A 19,854-nucleotide genomic window follows, 5' to 3' on the forward strand; every position below is an offset into this window, starting at 1 on the left:
AAATGACAGGTACCAGCGCACCCAGGATTCTGTATAGGCGCTGTATAGCGCCTATACAGTAAAATGGATTGCGCTTCATGGATGCGGGTTGGACGCGGCTTGCATTTGCATGCCATTTAAATACAGTATCGAGCGGTAGGTGATCCGAACTGTGCTTGCGGCAAACGTGGGTGCGTCGGGCACTAATGCACCTCTTTCTACCGCACCTTACTGTATCGGCCCGCAAATGCGCTTACTTCTGCTAGCCGTGAGCGATTCTCAGGCCTCTGCCACTTTCTGAGTAAAGTATTTCCTCATGTTTCGTCCTTCACCCTTTCTCTTCAAATTATATGTGTAATGGAAAAAGCTACCTTCTTGTACTTTATTGAAGCCTAAGTATTTGCATGTTTTATCATATCCCCCCCCCCCCCCCACACACACACACACACACACTATTTATCCTGCAAATATATTTTGAATGTCTTAACCCCCTCCCCTTTGTAGGATCAGCAAAATCGAAGTAAATTGGCACTTTTGACAGTTTCCAACCATCTTGCCAGTGCCAATAAAGTTTCATGAATCTGCAAATCTTTATTGGCACTGACAAGTTAAACGTGCTGCGTGTGCCCCACGCCGGCCTCCCTATAGCTGCCGCTCTGCCCTGCACGGTTTCCTTTCCATGGTTGTTAAAGGTGAGGGGGCGGGGGTGAAAGGTTTCAAGATGGCGGTCTCTACCGAGTTCTGCACGCTTCCGGGAGAGAAGGGTTTAAAGTAACCGCTTCCTTTCTATTTAACGGTAAGTGCCTCTGTCTGTTCATAGATTTGTTTATTTTTTTTTTGTGCTAGGTTGGGAATCACCCAGTAGTTTACTTAGGTTCTATTTTCTAATCAAACTTTCAAAAAATTAAAGCAAAAAAAAAAAAAAAAAATCACGTTGTACTAACTTGGAAGCGCTGGCTGTATTCTTTGGAAATCAAAATTCTAGCATCTAAAGAATTACGTAGCGTTCTGAAAACAGAAAGTTCCCGTCTCTGCCTTTTGGCCTTTCAAGAATCTTACCGAAGAGGGTTTTCAGGGGTGGGACATTTCTACACTGCATGTTCCACTAACCTAGAATCGACCCACCTGGCTCCATTTTTTTTTCCTGGAATGGACGATCGTGGTTCTGTTTGGGGTTATTTTTGTCACCCCCTTTTTCACCCCAACCATTGCCTTTTCTAGTTGTTTTTCTTCAGAAAATTGGAGGTATAGATCCATGCATGCAGTAAGGTTAAAAAAAAAAACACAGGGTAAGGATCAACTGCTATCCCTAGCATTTAGATTGCAGGTATGGAACTTTAGTCAACTGCAGAAAGGCTGAAAATAGCAATGATTTGGAAATATTTACTATGAATTGATATGAGACTTATTTTCAGAAAAATGATTGAAGGCCTAGAAATCTGAGCACCATAATTTTGGCAAGTGCTGTTTTACTTTGTAAATATGGGGAAAGGGATTTGGGGATTGCAGCTAATTTTTCCATCTTCTTTCATTTAAGATCAATATGAAGCCTTCCCGATAATCCTCCTAGAGAACACCTCTCTGGATTCAGGCCTCTCTCCAGGTGCAGTCTCCCTCTATCATGAGCACCTCTTCTGGGTCCAGGACCAGGGGAATAAAGTTTGCAGAGAGGCAGTTACAGAGACATGGCTGGAAGCAGGGTAAGGCACTTTCCTCTTTTCCTTATTCCAGCTGTGCAAAGTTCTAGAAATGTCTGGTCCCAGGAGAAAACTGGATTTTAGCTGGTCCTGGTAACCTTTTCTGAATGTATCTGAAAAATTATCCAAAGATAATACAGAGATTTGTGAGATCATGGGTGGGGAGGGGCACTCCTTCTTTGTCACATTTGTGGTTAAATGCACCTCCTTATCTGGTTCACTTTTTAATTTTGCTCCAAAAGAAGGTTCATCAGAGCTTGCAAATAATCCACTTATTTGAGTAATTGTTGAAGATCCTGGCTGGGTTTTATTAATGCATTGTCTTTAGCTGCCTTTTCTGATTCCCTGGATGGTTTCTGTTTTGTGCTGGTAAAAACGGAAACATTTCTAGGATGTACCTCCAAGAGACCTGGACTGCCTGAGATAGGATGATAGGCTCATTGGATCATGGGTCTGATCAGCATGGCCCTACTTGTGCAAAATCTTTTTTTTTTCTAGGAGTAAGAAAAAAGTGTTTCTGCAATTGAAAGAAAGTTATTTAAGAGATCTGTTTTTTTTAAATTTATATATATATATATATATATATATATATTTATTTTTTTTTTTTTTACTTTTGCTTTCTGTACTTTCTTTAGGCCAGGGCCTGGGAAGACGTGAGAATGGCATTTCAGAAGCCATCAAGGTGAAAGTGAAATGTGACAAAGCCGGGGTAAGGAGTGGTCTTGTCCATTAGCACGTGGGTTAATAAGTGGTATCCCATGCTGCCACTGGCTTGTCCGTTCTTGGATCATTTTTGTCTTTTCTTTCCTAGTGTCCCTTCCCCCCCCCCCCCCTCTAAATCTGACCACGAGGTTAAGTGGCTTGTACAAGGTCTCACGGTGAAGTGATGGATAGGGGCATCCTAAGAGTCGTAGCTCAGTGTTGGGCTGTTATCCCCTGGTCCAATGAGAGAGAACATACACGTGGTGCAAAGTTGTTATATGAGAGAGGGAATATAAATAGTTCTGAAAAGGAATCTTGCAAATGAATTTGCCACAGTCTCATTTCCTCTGAGCACACACCTCTTCAAGGTGGGATCAGTCCAGATCTGTCCTGAACAATAATTTGGAGACGAACTATTATATTTAGTTAACATTTTTATATGGATATGAGTCCAAACCAGCATGTTTTTGTCTCCTTGTATTGCTCTAATGAAAAATTAATTGCCCAGTTGTAATTGATCTTTTATCTTATCTGTCTGGGAAGGCTACAAAGTTCAGCCAGCCATACTGGAATTTGATTGTGAGAATCACTGGGTTACAAGGAGGCATAATTATCCCTGACCTGGGAATCCAGCACTATTGCTATGTGACAAGGACCATTCTTGTTATCAATACATGGGCTTAATCTGTTTTGTTTTTGTTGTATTATTAAAATGCAGGTGGGTCACAATTCCGCAGAGCAGTTCACGTTCCACTGGTGGGATCACATCTTCAACAAGACCGCTTCAAACATCACTGTTGAGACAGGCGAGGTAAATGGAGGGGGGTACTTAGTGGGGCGGGAGTGTGCTTACGATGTTTCTGTAAAAAAAAATGTTGGTTAATGAGTCCACCACTACTCATTTTTGTCCTGCTACGCTTGAAAAAGTGTTTGTGTCTGAAACCTCATCTGGGAGTACTGAGGGCCAAGGTCCTCCCCTCCTGTGGTAGTCAGCATGTTGTGATATTATCTTCAGTGGAAGGGTTGGAGGTTTGTTTTGGTTTTTTTAATTGATTTTGAAATATTTCTAGGATGGCGTTCAGATGAAACGGGTCACGGAGGATGGTGCTCAGATTTCCAACAAAAAGCCCCGGAAAGGAGCCAATGCCCGCACCATGTTGTATGGTCGATTTGTTAAGGTAAAGAGCTGCATGTTGCAGTTTTAAAAGGGCGCTAGATGACAGTGTGGATCAGAATCTCAAAGGGAATTTTTTTTTTTTTTTTTTTTAATTATGAAAATAAGATCCAGACAGGTCAAAGGACTTGAGCCGGACAAGAGTTTGAGAGCGGCTAATGCCAGGCCTCCTTGCTGGAAGCCTCTACTCTGATGGGCAGTAATAGTGGTCACTGATGTTGACCTGCTCCCCAGACCCCCTAACCTCCATGATTTTCCTGGTCGGGTCTTGCTGCTGCTCTGATGTGGCAGGACCCGGGTACATCGGAAAGCTGCATCTGATTTCGCAGGCACAGAACCTGCTCTGGGCCTTGGGCCTTCGTCTTTGAGGCTGAGCTATAAATTCTTTTTATTCTTTTTTTTTGCTGTGGCTGCTATCCTAACCCCAGCATTTCCTAGTGCTTGGAGGGGTCCTTGGTATGTTAAATTTCCATACTTGGTTCTCCGCAGGATTTCTTTGTAAGGTTCTCCAGTGGTTTGGACACCCCTTTTTGGCTGTCTTCGCACAGATTGGCAAAACGTGGGTAACGTGGTAGATAACAGCAGCTGAGAACCAATTGGGCCCATTCAGTCTGCCCAGCTGCCTTCCTCTTTGCAGTGTCAGTATTTATTTATTTAAAATCTTTTCTATACCGTCGTTTAGTATTGCACCATCACAACTGTTTACAGGGCGGCAGTAGTGGGAACCAAGCTTTAGAATACTTTACCAACAGAATTGAGATTAATATCAGATGAGAAAAAATTCAAGGCAGACCTTAGAACCTGGCCTTTTAAACGCGTGCACACAGGCAGATGTCTAATTGTGTAATGTTTATTTCTGTTTGTCTACGTTTTTATTATCTACTGGCTCATTTTATTCTTATACATTTTTAATAAGATGAAGCTGTTCCTCAAGATATTAAGTTTTTAAACTTTTATCCTTTTTAAGAGCTAAACCTTCTATTATCGTGCTTTTAAATTTTTAGCTGTTATCACTTATTTTATTGTATTTAAACTGTAAACCGTTGTGAAGGCTACGGCTAATGTGGCGGTATATATAAAAAATAAACTATAAACTCTTTGGTTTTCTACCACTTTGGGTAGATGATTATATGAATTCCAACACCAGCTACTTCTACCCGATCTCCCAGCCCTGTTCCCACCTCTGTATCTGCTTCAAGCCTGCTCATTGATTTTGGGGTTACCCCCAGCCTACCTGTAGTGCCAGTTTCCCCAGCCCATTCCAGTTAGTAAGGAGGGATGTTTCCTTTTGTGTCTCCCCCGACTACAAAGGCAGCAACTCTGATGTCAGGAGGAGAGATGCCAGCGGAGAGGTCTGAGTCATCGCAGAGCAGCGAGGATGAAGAGGAGAAACTAGACTTGTCTTCAGCCAACAAGTGAGGACAAATCGCAGCAGGACTGCTGCAAGCCAGGCTCTTGTGTATGTAAAAGGGAGAGCTGCAAACTCCATTAACAAATCGCCAAAGCTTGCTCCTGTTGGTGGATGAACTTTCTCTAAACCCCTGCCAAAAGTGAGCAAGTCTTTTCCTGTCTTCATGGGGATCGAGACTGATTTCTTTCTCTGTGTCAAATCCAAGCGGAAAGCTCCTCTCTTCTGGCCTTTGATTCGTTTGATTGTGTTGCCAGCTTGGTATTCTGTTTCTCATATTAGAAGGTAGTTGCTAGAGCACTTTATTTACTGCATTTTTCACAGAGCATTTAAAGAGAGATGGGTCTGAGCAGGGGCCTATCTCTTACCTATATAAAACACTTAACTTTGGCTGATGTCTGTTGTGGCTCGGATCGTTTGTAGTAAAACGCAGGTAATTTGCAAAGCGTGCATGCTAGCATGCTCCCAAGCCACAGGAGGCAGAGGGACAGGTAAAAGGGGAAACGCAATGGATCAGGGCAGATTGCAGAGGAAGACTTGGCCAACATACTTGGGGAGGGATGGGAGTAACGGGGCATAGGGGCACGGGTTTGAGTATGATAGCTTCAGGCTAGGGAAGAAATATTCTTTGGTGCATGTTCACCGGGTAACAGCTAGTGTGTGAAATAAAATTGTATGTTTCAACAGGCTGACTGATGAAGAACTGATGAGAGCCTGTGGAGGTCGCACTGCACATAAGTAAGGTCTTTAGTTTCTGAAATGTAAAGGAGCTAGGATTGGCACTGCGAGGGACCTTCCGGGGGGGGGGCTCCCCCCAACTTTCCATTTTGGTGGCTACAAGTGTGGGTTACTCGCCTAACCACTGGCCCAGTAGTTCTCAACTGGGTCCATAAGTATCCTCTAGCGCAGGGATAGGCCGCTCTGGTGCTTGAGTACTGCAAACCAGATGGGTTTTCAAGAAACTACTACTAAATATTCATGAGCTGTAAATACATATTTAGCAGGGATAAACTGAAAAACCTGTCTGGCTTGTAGCACAGGAAGACTGCAGTTGCCTACCCTTGCCCATTCTGGTTTGCAGGATGGTCGCAGTGAATATACTTGTGAGATCTGCATGCACGGTCTCCCTTGGGTGCAGATATTCTCACTTGTCCATATTCAGTGTGGCTATCCTACAAACCAAACTGAATAGGGAGTAGCACAAGAGCTGACAGCAGGAACCATTTGAGAAATCCATCCAGGCATTCCTGTTCACTGTCAAGGAACTATCCCGGCAGCCAGCCATGGAGTGTGACCTTTCATAGGATATCATTCCTTACCCTTGCCAGTATGTACTGTCTTCCTCATTTGTAGTCTCTCTCTCTCTCTCTCTCTTTGTGTAAAGAAGCAGGTGAGATCCTCCCAGCACCCCCTCCCTTACTCCAACCACCGCAGTACAAATATGTGGCTTTCTACAGTGACTGCTAGCATTACCAAGCCGTTGTTTGCTGGTGGCAGACTGAATGCAGTGGAACCCCCCTGTACCTCTTCTGCCTGTCCTATCCCTTTCTTGTATTTTGCTACGGTGTATTAGATTTTCCAGTACAAAGGATGAAAGTTTAAACGTGATGCAGAGTTGCTTACCTGTAACAGGTGTCCTCCCATATGAGTGACATCATCAGCTGGAACTTTGATCTCGAATCTAGAACTTTCAAACATGCCCTACTGAGCATGTGCAGCTATAATCACCACCCTACCCCCTAGCCAGAGTCCCTCAGTCCATAATATAGCTAATCCAGGAAGGGGGAGGCAGGTGAGTTTTTTGTGAGGACTAATATCCTGCTGTCCTAGGAAAACACCTGTTACAGGTAAGCAAGTCTGCTTTCTCCCAGGACAAGCCTCACACATGGGTGAATCTCTAGCTATAGGCTATTGAGCAGGACAAAAAAGGGAAATCGCACAGTGCAGAAGCACTACCTGTCTCCTTTTTGCCTGTGAGGCAGCCGACCCATCAGGGGTCCAGGTGGCAGAAGAGTTTGGGTTCTGCAAAAAAAAAACCATAGAAATGACAGAGACACACAACCCTCATGCATAGCAGAGGTGCCTAAGGCAAAGGAGTAATGCAAGTACAAGCAGAAGCATCAAGGAAAACGTTACAAGGAGGGTTTCGGATCAATAACCCTGACAAAGAAGTAGGCCTAGAACCTCCTTCCCATGAGATCCATCTGGGGAACGCCCCACCTGGTGCAGATATGATCCCAAGCTTCCAGGTACAGCGCCCATTCCCTCTGATCCAGTTGCTGTCTGAGGAAATCTTCTTGCACGTTGTCTACACCTGTGATGTGAGAAGCCGCTATTCCCTTGAAGTGGTGTGTGTCCCGTCCCCCCCCCCCCCAACAAACTGTCGAGCTTCTAGAGCCATGATGTGACTCTTCATCCCTCCTTGATGATTGATTTATGCTACAGCCATTGTATTGTCCAAGAACATGTGCAACATCTGACCTTTGATCTGAGGAAGGCAGGCAGGCTTCCAAGGCCAGGTGGACTACCCTTGTTTCCATATGATTGATGGACCAGGACGTCTCTGCTGTGGACCAAAGACCTTGGCCAGCATGCCCAACCCTTGAGACTGGCATCCGTGGTCACACCACCTAGTCTGGGGGCTCCAGATCCATTCCCTTTTCCAGATTGCGACATGAAAACCACCATGAGAGACTGGACCTGATTCTGTAGGAGAGGCAAAGGCAGATGATAGTCCAACAATGGATTCCACCTGGACAACAGCGCCTTCTGTAATGGTCTCATGTGTTTAAAGGGCCATGGAACCAAATCCAACATGGAAACCATGGAACCTAGCACCCGCAAATAATCCCAAACTGTTGGCACTGACAGAGGAAGCAGATGTGTCACCTGTACCTGTAACTTCAACAACCTGTCTGAGGTTAGGGACACCCTGCCCTTCTGGGTATCAAAGTGTCCCCAGTAACTCTAGTGCCTGGGTCAGCATCAGGTGACTCTTCACCACATTTATTACCCAACCCACTGACCATAAGATATCCATAGCAGTGTGGTGTAGCAGTCTCTCACCACCTCTAGAACCCAATTGCCTGAGGTAATCTTGGGCCATTCCTCGTAAAAGCTGGACAACTTGCCCCCTACTGCTTCTATGGCGGTGTGTGTTGACTTTCCACCACCGGCCCGCTGACAGGCAATGTCACTGGAAGATCCACGGGGGGGGCGCCTCAAAAGGACTGTCTCCCTACTGACTGCTTCGCTCCCGTGCCGGAGGAGGTCTTGCCTGAATGGAACCTATGGGAAAACCTTGTTGCTTCTTTTATCCTCAGGTAGCCTGTTCCCTTTGGACTCCCCCACAGTCTTCATCAGCTGATCCAAATCCTCCCCAAAATGGATCTTCCCTTTAAAGGGAAGATTACACAACTGGGCCTTAGACCACAGGTCAGCCAACCAATTTCGCAACCACAAAAGCCTGCAGGCCGCTATGGCAGAGACCATGCTCTGGCCAAAGTGTGCACCAAGTCATATAGTGCATCCGTGAAATAAGCCACTGCAGACTACTGACGTTCCCAGATGAGACTTGCTCTTGTGCTTTCTGTGCCCAGCACAAACAGGCCCTCTGCATCATACTCCAAGGCAGAAACTTCGAATATCCACTTCGATTGAATCTCCACTTTTGTGGACCTGAATATCCTTTAGAGTGGCAGCACTCACCACCGGGATGGTCGTCTTCTTGGTGACCACAGAAACTGCAGCATCCGCCTTACGCACCCACAGGAGCCTCAAGGTCTCTTCCATCAGGGGGTAAAGTTTAGTCATAGCCCTGCCAACCTTCAGGCCCACCCCCGCAAAGTCCCGTTCCCAATTTATCAACTTCTAATTCTTCTTAAGCAAGGGAAAAAGCACTAGGACCACCAAGCAGTCCATCCAGGACCAGATTCACGCTCTCATTATGAAGACTCCTCCTGAGCCACTTTAACTCCCAGTTCCTGCAACTCTTCCTTCTTAAACAGGCGGACCAGCAGAGAGTTATCCCCCTGAGACACCGGAAACTCATCCAGACCAGGTTCATCTTTAATATCGGGATCCGCAGTCTGAGCTGTATCTACATCAACATTCAGATCCGCCCCGTGCTGGATCAGCAGAATCATTGGGATCAGCCTCCGAACCTGTGCGACCCAGACATCGGAGCAGATCCCCGGAACCCACCACAGTTGCTTAGACGAGCAATGAAGTGGCCTGTCTCTCTGATGTCCCCCCCCCCCCCCCCCTTCCTAGCCAGGAAGGCCTTATGCAGGAGAAGAACAAACTCTGGAGAAAAGTCTTCTGGATCCTTTGTCCCTGGTGCGAGCAGGCTCTCGTCAGCCTCTTCTCCCCCTCCGTGGAACCCTTTACCACAGGCAAAAGAAGAGGAGGGGAGTCCTTGGAGAGAAAGGACCCCTGCCTGTGATCCCCCGTGGGCAGCCATGGCCCCCGGCAATCAAGAGGACCCTTTCTACCAAAGGCAGTCCTGCTGAGGTACCTTTTCCCCCCGATGTGCAACCAGCGCACAGGGAATGTGCATTAAGCGGTGCAGACCACGACAGCACGCCCTGCATGCTGCCATAATGTACGCGGCTGCTAGGAAAACACAGCATCAGTGTGCTGCAAAGAACAAGCAGGCCCCACACTGCCATGCTGGCCAGAGCAGCACCCAGGAAAGCTCGAGGCTGGCCCTGCGACTGAATCACTGCACCACCAACCCCAACCCCCCCGGGTCACCAGGCTCCACCTAAGGAATGGTGCACGAAGGAGCCTAACACCTCAGGGAGTGTCTGACTCCAACACTTCTCTTTTTTTTTTGTTTTTGTCAGGCGGCAAGTTTGCACCTCTACCATCTGCTAGAGACAGATAAATATTGAGGGACTGCAGGTGGTGCTCTCGTTATGTAGCAGGGTCCAACGTTTTTGTTCTCTGCCTCCATCTGCTGGTAGGGATGCAAAACCCACTTGTCTGGACTGATCTGGGTATAAACAGGAAATTAAAAAAAAAAAAAAGAGAAAATATATATATTTAATAGGGGATAGGAATAGACAGCCAGACTGCACAGTGACTAAGACCTGGCAAGCAGCTGGTAGACAGAGAAAAAAGAGAGAGAAACTACCATAAGGTAAAGGAAAGAAAACAGCTGCAGCTCTAGAAAAAGTCACTGAGGAAGAGAGCAAAGCTGAATGGCTCCTGTGACCAAACAGCTCCGTGGTGGTGGGACAGGATGATGACTACAGCTGCACATGCTCAGTAGGGCATGTTTGAAAGTTCTAGAATCTTTGAGATCAAAGTTCCAGAGCGGGGGCTCCCATCTGATGATGTCACCCATGTATGAGGACTACCCTCCTACTTGTCCGTGGAGAAAGTTGCTTCTGAGTGGGTACGGAGTATGGGGAAAGGCCGTGAGCTGTGCTGCGACTAGCGAGACCACCCTCCTGCCTCGTTTTCAGCTTACTTTTGTAAAACCTTGGCTGCGGCTGAGCTGACATCTTTTTTTCCCTTCTGTATACCAATAAAATAATCTTGTGTTTCAGGGGAGCACGCCACGGCTTATGCATGAGTGCTAAACTTGCTCGGCTAGAGGAGCAGGAGAGAGCATTCCTAGCCAAGTATGGAAAGACACGGCAGACGGGAGAAGATAGCGGAAAGCAGGAGGAAGAGCGCTGTGGTGCAGAGGAGAAGAGTGGTAAGAAGAGGAAAGGGAAGAAATCCAAAAGGCAGGCTGACCATGCCCTGGAGAGCGCTGAAGAGAGGGAATACCGAAGGCATAAGAAGCAGAGGAAAGAGGTGGCAGCCCAAAGGAGAAACGAGGCTGAAGGCCACGAGGGCCAGAGCAAGGCTGCCTGCAGGGAGGGGGTGGAGGAGAAAAAAGGCCCAGAGCTGCCAGAAGAGCAGGAACGGAGCAAGCCAGAAAGGGGCAGCAGGTCCAAAAAGAAGAAGAAGAAAAAGCAGTACCAGGAATGAAGTGGCAAAGCGGTAGAAAGCGACAGCTCACGCTGCATGGAATCCGCACTACCTTTGCCCCTTGGCTTCAGCTTATTCAGTGACGCTGGCCCTCTCCACTTCTAGGGCAATAGGTTTTCCTCAGATCACAAGAAATGTATAGTTGGGGGGGGGGGGTTTAGAGACGAGAGAGGTTTCCTTCTACTCTCATGGACAATGTGGACATTTTATAAGCCTTGGCCTGAGGCTACAAACTGCAGCTCAGAGGGCAAACAGAGCTGAAAAAGCTTCTCCCTGCTGCTCTTTAAGTGAATTATGCTCAGCTCTCAGTCTCAGGTGCTACTTCTGTTTTCCAAGTGGGTTACAGACTTTTACATGGTTTTGTGTTTGTTTTTTTCAAAATACTGTTCTTTTCTTTCTGCAAATGAACAGTACCATAAACTGAGTATTACACTTTTAGCACAATAAAGACCCACCCCTTCTAAAGTGAAGAACAAGAGTCTGGAGCCAACAAGAACATGCTGCATTTTCTCAGGCCAATGATTAAGAGATTTCTGGCCATGATGCTGAAAAGTAGGCTGCAGCTACCAAAATCTAACTTCTGTGACCTCCTCTCCTTTAGAGCTGAACATGACGCCTGCTCTGGGGGTAGCTATGGCTGATAATCCTTTGCACTGTACTTCCTAATACCAGTTGTTGCCTCCTTGCTCTAATAGGCAGGAGCAGTATTTTCCCTCACTGCGGGGGTGGATTCATCTTACTTTGAACCAATCACCCACTCTCAAAAGAAATGGAGGTGCTGCTGCTCCAGGAGAACCTGTTGCAGAGAGACGACGCTCTCTGCCGTGCAAGGGTCAGTATCAATATCCTCCTCCCCTTAGCAGAAGGCTGGCTGGGCAGCATGGACTTTTCTGATCTTTATCTGCCTTCACCATGTGACTTTGTAATTCAGCTTACAGGTGCTGTCAGGATGAATAAAATGTGACCTTTCTTGGATCTCGTCTTTTTTTTTTTCCTCCCCCCGAAGGCTCATGTGAACACATCATCAGTAACGTTGATGGCGATGTGCGCCATTTTATAACACGCGCATATGCACGCATGGTATAAAATAGGGGGCATGTGCGTATATGCACACACATATTGCCTCTAGGACCTAAGTGGGGGGGGGGGGGGGGGGGGGGATTTTAGTAAACGTGTGCTGATGCAATTACCAGTTTCCCCAGGTAAAGGATAGGACTTCCTAATGCCCCTAGTTAATTAGCATATTAGCCCCTACCCTTAAAATCCCACTGACTAGCGTAGTTTTTTTTTTTTTTTGTATTGGGAGTTACACATCATCCATAGGAAAAAGGAACATTTTCCTTTCCCTGTACAGACCCAGATCAATCCTGACTCCTGGGATGTACCCGAGTTCCCTAAACTGGCTGGGACCTGGAGGGTCCCACTTGCAAAACACTCTCGCCAAAGAAGTGGGACCCTACCTCGCCCACCTCCAGCCAATAATGTCTTGCAAAGGTCTGCAGTGACTTCCATAGCACGGCCCTGCATATTTCTGGGGGAGAAACAAGCTGCACCTCTGTCTAAGAGGCTGCCTGAGCTTGCGTAGAATGAGCCCGTAAGCCCTCACTCAGGAACCGGGCGACACTTACATACGTGAGCCAACCCAATGGCCTCCTTAAGCCACCGGGCAATTGTAGCAGACGCTTGAAGGCCCCCCCCCCCCCTTTGGACCATTTCACAGGACAAACTAGAGTCATTCGTAACCTTGAGGTATCTTAACAGTGCCCTGTGCACATCTAAAAATGTGTTCTCTCACGTGAGGAATGGCAGCACCCACCTCTGGCAAAGCCGGAAGCTCTACAGACTGATGCGTGTGAAAAGCCGACACTAAGAACAGTTTGCAAGGTCAGCCCTGCATGGGAAATCTGAAGGAAGGGATCGCCGCACGACAAAGCCTGCGACTCGGATACGCTCCTAGCCAAACAGATTGCCACCACGCAAACCACCTTAAGCCTCAAGTCCTTAATCAAAGGGAAGCTCACACAAGCCCTTGAGAACAGGATTAAGATTCCAGGACTTATAAACTTCCCGCACTGGCAGTTGCAAGTTCCTAGCGCCCCGGAGAGAAAACACAACATCTGGATGTAAAGGAGGGGGGGGGGGGACCTTCCACCGTGCCTCTAAGACAGCCTAAAGCAGCCCACTTGGACCTTTAGGGAATTGAAAGCCAAACCTTCTTGTAAAAAAGATAAGATATCCGCCACCGAAGCCTCCAGCGGCCCGACTCCATGCACCAAGCTTCGAAACCTTCCAGACTCTGACATAAGACAGACAAGTCGACTTACATCTCAATCACCTCCTCTCACAAGCCATGCCGCTAGCCAGAAGTGAGCAGCCTGGTCTGAAAATATGGGCCCTTAGTGAAGAAGGCCCGACCGATGGCCGAATCGTATCGGCCTGGCCATGGCCAGATTCGCAAACCAGGCGCACTGTGGCCACTCCAGAGCCACTAATAACTACCTCGCCCTGATGTCTCTCTATCCACTGCAACTTAGATTGTAAGCCCTCTGGGGACAGGGAAATACCTACAGTACCTGAATAGAATCAGCTTTGAAGTGCCTGGGGAAAAAAAACCCTGTGAAAAGCAGAATATAAAAATCTAAACAAACAAACCATCAGCAAGTCCTGCACATGGCTGTTACTGCTTTTTTTGTTTTTTTAAACTTTATGAAGCCTGTAGCCCCAAAATTAAAAAGTGAGACTTAGCTTCCAAAAAGGGAATCAACCCCAGAGCCTGCAGTCACCTAAGCGGCCTTGTGGAAGGGAGGGATCTGGACCACCAGATTTTCACCCCACGCGTGCATGGACTGAACCTACTAAAGAGTCACCAGCCGCCTCAACCAGAGAGGGAAGGGCTCACTAGGGCCCAAAAAACTGCTGGGAGGGAAGGCTCCAAAATTTTAAAAAATGCCAACTACAAAACAGAACTGTAGGTTTGTACCCTCTCATCTGCTGGAGACAGAGAAATACGGATAAATACTGAGGAACTGCAGGTTACATAGGGGCTTATGTGGCAACTTCAGTTTGAACTTTCTCTGTCGCCATCTGCTGGCAGGGAGGCAAAACCAGGAGTCTGGACTGATCTAGGTACGTACAGGGTAGGGGACTGCCCCTGTGCACATCAGTATTTACATTCTGGTTTCACTCAAATCCTGGACTGCCCACATCCTACCCCTTTTTTTGGAAAAGGCAGGCGCTTTTAAAAAAAAACCTTGCAGCGTACACTGGCCCAGCTTCTGTGTGTACCTCCCTCCTTTGGCATGTGCTGGGCTTCGAAAATTCACCCCAATGTGTCTAAAAGCTGGTTTACAAATGTACATAAAATATTTTATACAATTCACCTAAGGAAAGCTGCCTGACTTCACTGAACACTGCTTTCCAGCAATATTTTCTGAAATGTTTCTAGAAAAGCCTCTCGTTGTCAGAGCCCTTCCAAAAAGCTCTTACTACCTGATCCAGTCACTACCATGAAGGACAGAAAAATACCTAAACATTACCTCAATGGCAGACTATAAATCAAATAAAAAAAAACAAAAAACAGATGAAGACAGGGCAGGCAAATAAATAAATCAGGGCCCATCAGATGCTAGAACTGCAGCTTTTTATTCTATGCAAACAGAATGGAACCTTGCCCCTAGTCAAAATTAACACGGAGGGAAAAAGAAAAAGGCAGAGAAGCAATTATGTGATTTGTACACCACTCCTAAATTGTGAAAGCACCTTCAAGCATTACAGGAACATTTCATAAAGCAAGTAATTCGAATTATCCCTCTAATCTTCTGTATACACTACTTTGGAGAGGTGAAATCCCCTGTCTCATGCTCTATATTTATGTCAAAAGCATTCAAATCATAATTGGGGGAAAAAGAAAAAAAAGTGCTCTCTTCACCCTTTTGCTTTACCCTACTCGCCTCTTCTCCAGTTTGCGGTGAAGGGGATTTTCTCTCACCCCCATCACCGCAAGGCGACCTGCTTCAGGAGCTGGAGCGGGCACATCTGTGTGCAACGTCAGCCAACAGAAAGAAAAGCCCAGCTCGGCCTCCCACGCGCGCCCAGCCTTTTGTACAGCAGAACGGCGCCCACTGAACTACAGACTTTCCGATTGTGACATTTGTAGGACTTGTCTTAGACCTCTTCATTTTGGTCTATGTTTATGACTTAAAGGGTCACACGGTGCTTGGAAAGTCTGCTTCCCCTCTTTCACACACCCCTATGCCGCCCTGCTCTTTGCTGCAGCAGAGGCCAAGCTGGGAGAAGAAAAGCTTTTCAGGAGTTGGAACGAGGTTAATTCCAGCTACTGCTGGGCACAGAAGATGGATTCAAAGCCGGTTCTCATTCCTTCACAAACTCAAAGCCCATGTAATATCGGATGGCACCAACTGCTGCCAGTACAAAAATTGATAGATTTAGTCCACGCGTGCATCTTTCTAAAGTGCACAGTTCATTAGAAGCTGGGGGGGGGGGGGGGGGGGGGGGGGCCCATCAGGTTGCTCTCTGTCTTCACGGGTTCTCCACCGTCGTGTCCTGGCAGCTGGTGGTCCTTTCCGGAGCCCCTCTTCCCCGCCAGCGAGATCAGGGTAACCGCATGACGCAATCCGTCTCTGGGTACAGCGGCAGGTTCAGCTTGTACTTCTTCTCCAGTGCCGGGGGCACAAACCGCCCCCCCAAGTAGTGGTAACGCCCTGAGAAGTGCTGGGCAGACTGTTTGGGAGCTGTTAGAGAAATCAGCATATCTGGCTGGATGCCGTCTGGGTTTCCCTTCTCAACATCCCAGCCTGTAAAAAACACAGATTTATTTGAAAAAGCATTTAAGTATGTTCCAAATAACAAAAGAAGATTCTTAAATGGTCTAATTAAATACACAAATGCCACTGCCAAGCTTGAGGTGGGAGATTTGTTTTAGATGTGAGCCTACAGCGCCCTATCTTCAGCAGAGGTTAGGCAGCACATTACTGTTACATACCCGATGGGATATCCACGCTGGCAATAGGTACAGTAACCTGCTTCAGGGTGCGGAGGATGTTTCCAAAAGGCTCCCGCACAGGCCCCTTGAAGCTGAAGCCGAAAAGCGCATCTACCACCAGACCGTACGCCTCATCGATCGTTGCAGCCTGAATTAAAGTAGATTAAAAGTGATGAGGAACTTTTGACAACATGATCAGAAGGAACCAGGTTCAATGTACTGCCTCATGCAATAGATGGGTGTTGTTATGCACTCAAGGCAGCATCTCCACAAACACTTGTAGGGGGTGCAGCAATGTCCTTAAAGTAATTTTTCTGTCCCATGTACTGCATGTTAGTATGGGTCTAGTTTATGGGGATTTATAGCATTACTAACTCAATAAATAGTGAAGAGATTACAAGGTGTGCAACAGTATAAGGTAACCCCACAGGAAAGCAGTCCAATATACTCATTAAATTTGGTTTTACTGAATTGTAAATATGGCCAAGACCACAAGCATGTTGGGTCTCTACCCAGCACCACTCTCTAACCTGTGTGACCAGAATCCAGTTTGCCGTGAGGACCGAGCTCTGCTGAGGGAGCCCAGGACTCAAACAGGAGGAAGCAGAGAAGTATTACACATACAACATACCTCTGAAGGGAACTCCTTCAGAAAGGGGATCTCCATTTTCTGGCACTGAGTGGTTAAGTTTTCAAACAGCGTCTTACTGGTTCGCTTGGGGTAAAAGATGGCCGGCTCATACCCCTGCCAGAAATTACAAGAAGGCAGAATTCAGTGAGCGAATAAAACTTCCTAATATGTAATTCAAAGCAGGGCTTGAATGATCAGTACACCACCCCTTGTGGGGGTGTGGAAGCCTTACAGTAGGGTGACAAAGCAAGCAGGATAGGGGTCCTCCCTGATCTGGAAGGCACTGATGGAGGATCAACTTTAAAACAGTCAGCTGGGGGTTACCATCTTAAAAGCTCCATCAGAAGACTCAGGAGTAACGTTACTCTCTACAGAGAGGATGGTGGATATGTGGAACAGCCTCCCACTCCAGGGGGTGGAGACAAACAGTATCTGAATTCAAAAAAGCATGGGCTAAAAGCAGGGGATTTCTGAGGAAGTGATGCTAAATTAATTGGATGGATGGGCCATATGGTCTCTCTCTGCCGTGATGTTTCTGGAGACAGTCAAGCAGCAACAGAAAGGATGTAAAATGCCTTAGTCCTTCTGCCTCCCAACTGCTTTCCTCCTCTTCCCTGCCAGTTTATCACAAAATAATTTCAGGATGAAAACTGATCAACAAGAGCTGGGCCATCACAAGTGAAAAGACTTTGTCTCTGTTATTTTTTGCTAGTTGTAATGTAAACCGAAGTGGTAATTAACTCTGTTGATTGAACTCCGGTATATAAAAGTTATAAATAAAAGATCTTTCTCCCACTCCCCCATTTACTCTTTTCATAGCCAAAAGTTCTTGATAATGGATTTCAACAAGTTAAAAACTGATTTGGTGACCTCCCCAGAAGGTAAGTTACTCGTCAGTATTAAAACAGGTTAAAGGATGAAAACTACTCACAAACAGCTTCAAGTGCCGTGCACACACCAGGCCATCACCTCCATTGTTCCCAGGCCCACACAGGACCAGGACAGCGGGTACATTGCTCATAAAAGAGCTAGTGGGATAGGCCTTTTCAGAGAAAAGAATAAAAATGTATTAATACCACCAACCTGCTTCCTCTGCGGCCCTCCCTCTTGGGAAAAAAAAAAAACAAAAAACCCTGATGATTCTAGTGCTGATGGAACATCAGAAGGAATGTCTAGTTGGACAGTATCAGAAATATAGTTTAAGATCTTTAAATCAAGCCATCCAATTAGCCAGTTTTGTCCTTCAGCCCGCGTCAGTAGCCCATATTGTTGGTCAGTGCCCACAGCGATTGCAGCACCCTTCTTCCAGACTAGCCTTTAACAAAGGTATGTGGTCAATCAAGCTAAGTGGAATGAGGGGGCCCTCACCATGTAGGTTAGGCTAACGAAAACCAAGTTAAATCAAGCACATACCTTGGCAATGGCTGTAGCACAACTGAGGCCTGCCAGCTCCATCAGCTGATCCACGCTGAATTTGTACGCAGTGAAAAGTTCCTCATCCACAGCTTGGGCCTCTTCCTGACTGATGGAGAAATCATAATAGTACTTTGGTTTTTTTCCTCTCTCTCATGCACAGTACTTCAAAATCATGAATGCACACAAGTCCCAAGGTGGCTGGAAGCGAGGCAAATTGGCAATGAGAATAAGGGTTATGATAAGTTTACCAGCAGGTTAATTCAATGAAACAAAAAAAAAACAAAAAAAAACACAAACACAAAACACTGGCAGCTCTGCAAAAATTGTCTCTAGACTAAGGAAATATGGAAAAAAAATCCCAGCCTTAGACTGAAAGGAATACATTTTTTCAAGGCAGGAAAGATGTAAGGGAAAAGGGAGATAAATGAAATGCTTGCTTGCAAGAGATAACAGAATGATTATCTAATAATAAATTGAAGTTTATCAGCTCCAAGACAAAGATACTTAAGAATGGTTTTCTGCCCCACTCTCCAGGTAGATTTTTCCCTTGTAATAGTTGAAGGGTGCTAGTGTTTTTCCTCTGAATCAATATCAAACAGTTAAGGAGACAAGCCTTTGGTAAGCTTTCTCTAATTGGGCAGCTATGCCCTGCTTTCATATAGGTCATGGTTTCCTTGGTTTTGATAGTGCTGGATTACAGTAATACATTTTTCTTAGGGCTACCAGCTAAACCAACTTATAGGCTGCAAAGGATCCAAAATGTGGCGAGGGTCGTGGGTAGAACCAGAAGATCCGGAGCATTCCCATTGGCTACAAATGTTGCATTGGTTAAAAGGCAAAAACCTTTTATAAGTACATAGGACATCTTGAACAGATATTGTCCCAGCTGGAATCTTTGTTCCTCCCAAGATTGTCTTCTGCAAATTCCTACAGGTAAATCAACCCAATATGCTAAAATTAGGAAAAATGGCCTTTCCATGTCGTGGAACAAATGATTAAAAGAAACTAGAGCAGAGTTCGGTTCCTAATATTTAGAAGAAAACTAAAAACAGATGCATCCGACTGAGTGACAACAGAACTGTAACTGCCTACGCTTAAGGCTGTTGAGATGAAAAAAAAAGAAACAAACCAAATAACAGGGCAAGCTGCATAAATAGGTTAGTTTATTTTCAACAAATATTAAAAGCAATAAAACAAAATTAAACCAAAATAATATCAAAGTTGAGAACCAAATCGATTATAGATGTAATAATAAGTATATGTTAAAAGTTTGCATAGTCGGGAAAAAATTTCAGCACTACAACTCCCTACATGCATTGGGGCAAAACCGAGACTGGCTTGATCTCCAAATCCCAGGTGTAAGGTAGACTTGGCAAGGTATATCGCACCCGCAGTCACTAATAAAGGTTGAGCCGGGTGGCGGCAACGATTTATTATTATTTTAATTGGCGGTGTGCTGTCAGTTACCTCAAGTACCTGGGACCCTCCATGGCGGCGGAAGCACCCCGCCTACAGATCGGGCTCCACTCCTTCCTCCGCGCAGGCGCGGTGACGGCAGATCCCCAGGTCGAGGCGGCGCGTGGGTTGACGCAAAGGGCCGCCGCCGTACGCTTCTCTGTGCCGCGCGCCCCAGGCGCGAGAACGGGCAACAACAAAGGCAAGAAAACGGAACGCGAGCCCAGACTCAGCAGCGCTCGCATTCCGCCCCGACGGCCTCGGCTGTGGGCTCGAGGTGGTGCTGGTGAAAGGGCTGGTCGCGAGCCGGGGGGAACTCAACGATCGCAAGGCCACGCCCTTCTATAGCCAAGCCTTTCAGAAAGGCGTGACGTAGAGTCAGGACCCTATCACTTTCTTTCCCCC

At 46.4% G+C, this 19,854-nt stretch overlaps 2 protein-coding genes across 4 annotated transcripts; one reads left to right on the forward strand and one right to left on the reverse strand.

The window, feature by feature from the left end:
- The first annotated feature begins 622 nt into the window (after positions 1-622).
- On the forward strand, positions 623-11,920 carry GPATCH4 (G-patch domain containing 4). Of its 3 annotated transcripts, none has more exons than XM_029580909.1 (8): positions 623-775; positions 1,517-1,679; positions 2,312-2,385; positions 3,097-3,189; positions 3,449-3,556; positions 4,864-4,967; positions 5,648-5,698; positions 10,516-11,920. In XM_029580909.1, exons 2-8 carry the CDS (start codon positions 1,601-1,603, stop codon positions 10,943-10,945), a joined length of 939 nt encoding a protein of 312 aa, XP_029436769.1. In that variant the 5' UTR covers positions 623-775; positions 1,517-1,600; the 3' UTR covers positions 10,946-11,920. The 3 variants fall into 3 exon arrangements, with proteins under 3 accessions (XP_029436769.1, XP_029436770.1, XP_029436771.1); XM_029580910.1 differs by lacking the exon at positions 623-775 and adding an exon at positions 947-1,268; XM_029580911.1 differs by lacking the exons at positions 623-775; positions 2,312-2,385 and having other exon boundaries at positions 1,533-1,679.
- A 2,645-nt stretch (positions 11,921-14,565) lies between these two features.
- NAXE (NAD(P)HX epimerase) lies at positions 14,566-19,854 on the reverse strand. Its single transcript, XM_029581378.1, has 6 exons — positions 19,462-19,854; positions 17,992-18,100; positions 17,510-17,620; positions 16,579-16,692; positions 15,948-16,095; positions 14,566-15,759 (listed from the first exon to the last, which is right to left on the reverse strand). The coding sequence occupies exons 1-6, from the start codon at positions 19,692-19,694 to the stop codon at positions 15,557-15,559; spliced, it is 918 nt and encodes a 305-aa protein (XP_029437238.1). The 5' UTR covers positions 19,695-19,854; the 3' UTR covers positions 14,566-15,556.

Source organism: Rhinatrema bivittatum, chromosome 16, assembly GCF_901001135.1.
Source record: "Rhinatrema bivittatum chromosome 16, aRhiBiv1.1, whole genome shotgun sequence".
NCBI lineage: Eukaryota > Metazoa > Chordata > Amphibia > Gymnophiona > Rhinatrematidae > Rhinatrema > Rhinatrema bivittatum.